Source organism: Lagopus leucura, unplaced genomic scaffold, assembly GCF_019238085.1.
Source record: "Lagopus leucura isolate 7727_CA_CO unplaced genomic scaffold, USGS_WTPT01 Super-Scaffold_100008, whole genome shotgun sequence".
In the NCBI taxonomy this organism is placed as follows: domain Eukaryota; kingdom Metazoa; phylum Chordata; class Aves; order Galliformes; family Phasianidae; genus Lagopus; species Lagopus leucura.
The window spans coordinates 5,438,804-5,446,577 of NW_024962265.1; the positions used below are offsets into that span (position 1 = coordinate 5,438,804).

The 7,774-nt window shown below is 46.9% G+C and overlaps 1 protein-coding gene across 1 annotated transcript; it reads left to right on the plus strand.

The window, feature by feature from the left end:
* Window positions 1–477: 477 nt before the first annotated feature.
* On the plus strand, window positions 478–5,662 carry ECHDC3 (enoyl-CoA hydratase domain containing 3). The gene is made up of 5 exons (XM_042872924.1): window positions 478–599; window positions 809–930; window positions 2,711–2,808; window positions 4,105–4,305; window positions 5,166–5,662. Exons 1-5 carry the CDS (start codon window positions 478–480, stop codon window positions 5,493–5,495), a joined length of 873 nt encoding a protein of 290 aa, XP_042728858.1. The 3' UTR covers window positions 5,496–5,662.
* The last annotated feature ends 2,112 nt before the right edge of the window (window positions 5,663–7,774 follow it).

Sequence of the window (7,774 nt, forward strand, 5' to 3'; positions counted from 1 at the left end):
GTCACTTCCCACAGGAGAACACAGCTGGAGAAGAGGACTGCACTCCCCATTGCAATGTGCAGACTCATCCTGGAGAAGAGGCTTTGCTTTTTCCTCTTATGATCTCATATAGCATAGAATAATGCAGTAAAATGTACGTCTCTGAAATCTTCAAACAAGACGCAGTGATAAACCTCACATCAAGCTGTACGTTGTAATGCACAGAAGTCTGTTCCTCAGTGGAACCACATCGATTATTTGGCCCCTTCCACGCGTGCCATGCCCTTCCTGTGCCGGGGCCCTGCCAGGAGCGGAGCGGACCAGCCGCTCCACGCCCCGATGCAGCCCAGCGCGCCGTAGGCGTTCCGCGCTGCAGGCGCTGCCTCTTGGCTCGACTGCCCGCTCCTCGAGCCTGGAGACGCTGCCGACCGAAGTCCCGCGGCTGCAGAGGCAGCGGCGCCGGGCTAGGGGTCAGTAACGAGCCGCACGTCGGAGACGATGGCGGCGGCCGCCGCGCTGTGGCGGTTGAGCGGGCCCTCGGCCCGGCCGCTGGCCGCGGCCTGCAGCAGCGCGGCGGGAGGAGCGGCGCTGACGCTGCGGCGGCAGGAGGGGGGCGTGCGGTGAGGCGGCGGGGCGCGGTGCCGCGCGGGGCGCACGGCCTTCACGGGGCGCTCGGAGCGGGGTGAGGGGACGGCGCGGTTCGGGTGGCGGGGGCCGCGGGGAAAGTCCCTCCGTGTCCGTTCTGAGCACCGCGGGCTTCCGAAGGCGGACGCGGCGCGGCCGTGTAGGGGTTCGTCTTTCAACGAGGCGCCCGGCGCTCGCCTTGCAGAAACATTATCCTGAACAACCCCGGGAAGCGGAACGCCCTGTCCCTGTCCATGCTGCAGGCGCTGAAGGAGGACCTCCTGCACGACGTCAAGAGCAAAGAGCTCCGAGTGATCGTCATCTCGGGTATTGCCTCCGTGGGGCGCTGAGCGAGGCGGGTGGCTGCGGGGTTACGGGCGGTGTAGGGCTGAGGGTTGCGCGCAGTTACTGAAAATGCGAGCTGAGGGGACGTGGTTTTCATGCCCCCTGCAGGAGCTTTCCCTGTTCAGACAACCGTGCTTTGACTTCCGTGTGCTTCATTCCTCCTTCTGGAATATGGCATTGACAGTTGATTGACTTTTGCTTTGTTTTTGTTGATAATTAACACGGGTAAAGAGAAACGCTATTGAAACGCTTGTCTGGATGGTGGTGTGTCCTTCAGGTCGCGGCGCTGTGTTTGCAGAGTCAATAAGCCACGTTCTGGTAGCTATCAGACTGAGAACAAACACTTCTGGGCACTGGCTTTCATGCAGAAACAGGCTGAAGAAGCCTCAGCAGACTTCTCAGGGTTGCTGTCAATCTTCAACGCAGACTTTGCAGCGGATTCCTCTTCAATGAGGCACAAATGCAGATGTGATTAATTTCCAGATGATGTCGCTGTGATGCAGTGAGCTGAGGGATGTGATCCGCGTGGTTATTGCTAATGCTGTTATAATAATCTGGTCTGTAAGAAATGCATAGATGAGGTGGCATCTTCATAGTTATAGTTGGAAATGTTGCATCCGTAAAACTACCTGAGAAGCTCTGAAGGATTAAGATTTAGGAGGAAGTTTTGCACACAGAGAGTGGTGAAGCACTGGAACAGGTTGCCCAAGGAGGCTGTGGATGCCCCATCCCTGCAGGCATTCAAGGCTAGGCTGGATGTGGCTCTGGGCAGCCTGGTCTGGTGGTTGGCAACATAGTAGGGGGTTGAAACCAGAAGATCACTGTGGTCCTTTTCAACCCAGACCAATCTATGATTCTGTGATTAAAAAGCTTTAGGTCAGTCTATTTTTATGGCAGGTATCTTCATAAGAAAGGAAAACTGTTGTAGATACAGTTATCCATAAAGGGTGCTCTGTTCTTAGCTGCCACTTGAGGAAAGCAAATCCAAAACATAGATTGACAGATTCCTGCTCTTTTCTACCCAAGCCCTGGAGAAGCTTTTTGGGGCTCCTTAGGTGAATGTTAGCAGTGAAGGAACAAAGGGACTGCCCTCCTGGTTCTCCTCCAGCAGAACCTTTTATTTGATTGTTAGATTAATGCGTGACACAGAAATCTGGATGGTGAGGTGCTGGAACAGGCTGCCCAGAGAGGTTGTGGATGCCCCGTCCCTGGCGGTGTTCAAGGCCAGGTTGGATGGGGCCCTGGGCAGCCTGGTCTGGTATTAAATGGGGAGGTTGGTGGCCCTGCCTGTGGCAGGGGGGTTGGAGATTCATGATCCTTGAAGTCCCTTCCAACCCAGGTCATTCTGTGATTCATTAATTCTTCATACAGCAAATGGGGAACATTGTGTTTGTTTAATGTGAGAGCAGAGCGGTTTGTTGGCACTCTGGCTGACTAGTTTGTGTTTACCAAGGAGAAGTTCAGTGTGGTGTCTTACCAGAAACTGGGCTCAGAAGTGTAAAGAGCCTTAATTTTAGCAGAGTTAACCTGAAATGGAGGTAGAACGAGGCCTTTGAAAACGTTTATTGGCATATCAGTTAAATGCTTCATTTGGCAATTCCAAGTCAATGTGAAACCCAGAAGGAAATATTTAGGAACCGAGTGCAGATCTCCCTCCCCAGCCTCCTTTGTGATGACCATTGATGCTTCTGTACCTTTAATGGGGTATTGACACAACTCTTGGTTTCTTGATTAGTTCAGTCTAATTTTTTATTCTTCACAGCCGAAGGGCCCGTATTTTGTTCTGGTCATGACTTAAAGGAGCTGTCAACCCAAGATGATGTGAAGCTTCATACCCAAGTATTTGAAGTATGTGCAGAGGTAAGCAGATCTTACATGCTACCCTGGTTTGCCTGGTATGAAGAGCAAGTAGTGATGCTGGTTTATATTAATATCTGATGCTGGTGAAATTGTATTTCTCTTTCTGCAAATTAAAGTGCTAGAATGCCAGCTTGCATTTTTTCTACAGCGGGTATCATCACAGCTGTGTTTCAGCTGTTTCCCCACGTATGTAATGTTAGCAGTACTGTGTGGTGCAGTATCTGAGAACTCAGCATTCTCTACAAAGCAGTTTGAGACAGCTCAGTGTCACTTCTCCAGAGGCTTCTCAAGCACGTAACCATATGTACCAGGTGTTTGGGGTTTTTTTCAGAGAAGCATTTGACTTTAAATTTCTGTAGATATAAGGAGCATTTATTTGTTTTCCTGCACGCATGAATGTATTGTTACTCTTTTGTTCCCTGCTTCTCAAGATGAGCTGAAAATTGTTTTTAAACCAAGTGAGACAAAATCTGACGAGGTTCAAAACTGAATGTAGGTAACTTAAGTAACATAAAATTTGCTGAACTTTGTCTGCTGGAGAATTTGAGGTGGCAGATGAAAATTTTTCTTGCTACACTGTGCTAATGATATTTTTTAAAATCCAGATAATGACAGTAGGCAGTTAAATAGCATTTTCTATCTGCAAGTACTGAAATTAGTTGAGTTTTTTGATCTCCACTGTAATTAAGGTGATCCTGAGTTAGAAAAGTTAGACAAATTTGTCTTTCTTAACTTCTGCCATCTAAAGCTGGATAACCCCCTGCCCAGCTTTAGGGAGAGAGATCACCCATCCTAGACAGACATCCAGTCGTGAGATGACCGTGTCTGGGTGAAATCAACCCAGGCTCAGCACCATGTAGAAACCAGCAATAGGTTCTCCTAAGTCAGTTTTCCATTACAGGGCTGATGAATGTGGGGGTGATATGTCTCAGATACCACTTTCCACATCCAGGAATACAGGGCCTGCAGTGCAGAGAGATATGCTAGCTTCATGCAGATTTAATTCAAGTGTTTTCACCTTTGTTTCTTGTGCTTTCCATTTCTATTGGAGTTAGCAGGACTAACTTGTGCTACATAAACACAGCTGAGCAGCTACTGAAACTGCAGTGGTTTTGTGCATTAAGGCACACAAAATAAAGTCAGTTATGCAGAGAGTTTGTATCTTTGACTGAACTCAAGTCCATGATGCTGAAAGTATGCACAGTGACATCAGTTCTGTGAAGCAGGTGCAAGTTTTAATACAGCCACTGCTTAACTGTGAGAACTAACTGGTCCCTTATTTTTGTGTGCATGCAGGTTATGACTTTAATCCAGAGACTTCCAGTACCAGTGATTGCCAAAGTGAATGGCCTGGCCACAGCAGCAGGCTGTCAGTTAGTGGCAAGCTGTGACATTGCGGTGGCAAGTGAGAAATCACGCTTTGCTACTCCTGGAGTAAACATTGGATTGTTTTGCTCCACACCAGCTGTGGCCCTGGGCAGATCTCTTCCAAGAAAGGTAAGCTTCTTTCTCAGGTACTCTGTAATTTTGCAGTAAGTAGGATCCAATGCTCGGAGTTTCAGTTCCATTGCCTTAACTTCATCTTCCTGCAGTATGACATTCAAAATACTTTGTTGCCAAAAACATGCTCATGCTTTGGACTGAGAAAAAAACAAGATGACCTCTGTTTAGGGAAAGCAGCTTCCCACTGATGTGATTCCAACCAGCAGGAATTCGTATCAGCAACACACCAGCTCAGCAGTCCCTCTGCTTTCCGGCCGTCAGTGCTTTAGACAACGATGTTCTCCCCTGATGAGAAACCTCTGTGAGTTCAGGATACCAATCCCACTGAGCTGTCAGTTCCTGCCAGGCAGTGACATTTCACTGCCAGCATGATCTGCTGGGTTTAGATCAAGTCACTGTAAATAGCACCTGAAACTCTCCTGCACCTTTTTCCTTAGTTATTTCCTACTGCTTGTACTACACGTCTCTCACTGCATAAGCAGTAGTGTGATTTGTAAAGCTTCCATAAATGAGAAAAGAAATGTTGTGATCCACATAGATTCTTGTGGACGGACTCTTGAGATGCAGTAGGACTCTGCTGAGATGTGAGGACAAATGGATGAAAGCTTCACCTTCAAATTTCCTATCTTAAGGCAGATACTTTCAGAAACTCTGCATTAGACTTAGTAAGGGCTTGATTACTTATTATTCTATGCACAGCTTAAAATACTAAGCTGGATTGTTTGACTTTGTGAAGGACCATCCACATTTTTCTCTACTCCTACTGCAGTTACCAGAGATTCTGAGCTTTTGGAGAAGGAGAAAAGCAGTGAGGCAGTTGAATTGACCTAACCTGGTTATCTTTTCTCCATCAGGTGGCATTGGAGATGCTTTTTACGGGTGAGCCTCTTTCTGCCCACGAAGCGTTAATGCATGGCCTTGTCAGCAAGGTGGTACCAGAAGACAAGCTGGAAGAAGAGACCATGAGAATCTCTCACAAGATCTGCGAAAGCAGCAAATCTATCCTGGCACTGGGGAAAGCCACCTTCTACAGACAGATGGCGCAGGACCTTGATACTGCTTACAAAATAACCTCTCAGGTCATGGTTGATAATTTGACTTTGAGGGATGGGCAGGAAGGTATCGAAGCCTTCATTCAGAAACGCAAGCCTGTCTGGTCACACGCTCAGGACAAGAAGAACTGAATGCTGCTTCTAAGCTAAGCTTAGCTGTGCTTCCATGATTCTTCACACAGTTGCCTTTGGGAAATATATTTCTGTTCTTATTGAAAGTTTGATTTCTTAACATAACAATGCCAAAGCCACAATAAATTATTTCTAAGTACATGTAATAAATTTTAAGAAAAATCAGACCAAATGCTTGTTTTTTTTTTCAGCAATTAATCTCATCTATGATTTCAGAAGGAACTCCATGCTACAAAAATCAGTTTGATGTGTCCCAGGTGATATATGGAATCGCAGGGACTGGGAGAGAACTCAAATCACCCTGTTGAATTACTTGCATTGCTTACTGCACTTGAGCATCCTCGGCATCATGCTAACAGCCATCCTGCTGCCAGGCTTGCCTGTTATTTTGAACTGAAAATCTGCCACAGTGAAAAGTCAACAGTTTTGTCGTTGAGCCACAGAGGTATTACATGGAGCTAGAGGAAACCCAGGCCAAGTTTTATTTGATGCAGTTACCACCAGTCTGTTTCAGAATGTTCCCTAGTTCTGAATGGGAATTTCTGTATGTCTCTATTAATAGAGAATTAAAGGGTTTGGACACACTCCACAGGTGGTGGTAATACTTACTGTAAATGATTTGAAATCTGTTCAGCATGTTACAGACAAAAGCCTCTAACGATAGCCCATTACTTCTTAGGAGTATTACCTACTAATGAGCTGATGCATTATTAGTTTGTCTCCTTCAGCCATTCCTGTTGTTTTACCATCAGCTCAAATTAGCACTTGCCTCTGGAGTTCCAGCTCTAGAGGATTTTGCTGTTGACTCTTTGGAGGCTAACCCTGCCTTGGGGTGTTCAGTTTCACAAAGCGCAGACTGCAAAAGCCACTGCCAGACACTTCAGCAGACACTCTGACCTGGCAGTGTTGTGATCCAGTCATAATGTTCAGGCTTTATCATGGAATCTTAGGCATGATGGTTTGAAAGCTCGGCTTTGTACTCAGAGCTGGGCTTTACCAACACTGTAAGATGTCAGCCCTGGATTTAACGTCTTGACAACCTCTAACAAGGAGCATTCAGTTGCTTTTCTGGATAGTCTGTACCAGCAGCTTTCCTGGTGGAAAAAAAATGTGAGCCACCGTGAGCCTCAAAGCAGCAGGTCTTTGGCCCTTGTTACATTATCTGATATAAATAAGGGAACTGTGGCTTCATCACCACTGTATCTCACCTCAAGCAGCCACACACAGGCTGCACTTAGATCACACTTAGACCCCTCTGTGCCAGATTATGCAAATCCAGCTTCTTCAGCTCTCCTTGCAGGTCGTGCTCTCTAGGCAATCAGCTCTTTGCTGTACCACTTCTAGTTTCTCAACAACCCTTTTGCACGAGCTGTGTCAAAACTGGTCTGTATTCCAAATACGGCCTCACCAGTGCTGAGTAGAAGGAAATAAAATATTTCCTCCATCTCCTGGCCACGTTGAGCCAGCCAGTATTGCTCAGTATGCATTTTGTCTTATTTGTGACGAGAGTGCATTGCTGGCTCATGTTCAGCTGGGTATCCCCTCTAAGTGGGACTGCAGCTCTGCCTGCTCCTAGCCTGCACTGGTGTTTGGTCCTACTCATCCCCAGGTGCAGAATCTTTCATTTCCCCTTATGGTCCTTCTGGACTGAAGCCAGGCCGTCCAGTGTATCAGCCGTTCTCCCAATTTAGCATCTGCAGATTTGCTGAGAGTGCATTATTGGTGAAGTGATATCAACCCATAATGATCAACATTGGATCATTATGGGATGGCCTTTCAGAGATGTTTTTTTCTGAAGTTCCACACAGCTGAATTGTGATGGCTTACCCATTTCATACTTAAACAGTCATCCAAGAAAATCACATGAATCGCTGTGTGAGCACGTTGTTTCTCTTCACTGACAGCAAAAGTAACATAAAGTCTCAAGCCAGATCAGATGAATCCTACCTGTAGCTACTAAAACTACAAGGTGGGAATAGCATGAATCAAGAGGGATTTTGTATGTAGTTGCAACAACTCCAGAATGTCCCAAGCGTGAGGCCTCTAGGAGGTGCTCAAGGCCAGGTGGGATGGGGCCCTGGGCAGCCTGACCTGATCTGATGCCCAGGGCAGGAGGTTGGAACTGAGTAGGTTTTAAGGTCCCTTCCAACCCAAGGCATTCTATGATTATACTAGGGAATTATACCTGGAAACTCTGGAGCAAAACTTAACCTCTTCTTACGGGCCCACACATAATTCAAAGCAGTGATATTTTAGTGCTTGTGGTGGCAGTGGTGATG

What these genes read in the sequence shown, in the direction of transcription:
- ECHDC3 (XM_042872924.1), top strand. Translation starts at nt 478, where the DNA reads ATGGCGGCGGCCGCCGCGCTGTGGCGGTTGAGCGGGCCCTCGGCCCGG. An exon ending in CCGAGTGATCGTCATCTCGG is followed by an intron (nt 931 to 2,710) that starts GTATTGCCTCCG and finishes TATTCTTCACAG; the next exon opens with CCGAAGGGCCCGTATTTTGT. An exon ending in TATTTGAAGTATGTGCAGAG is followed by an intron (nt 2,809 to 4,104) that starts GTAAGCAGATCT and finishes GTGTGCATGCAG; the next exon opens with GTTATGACTTTAATCCAGAG.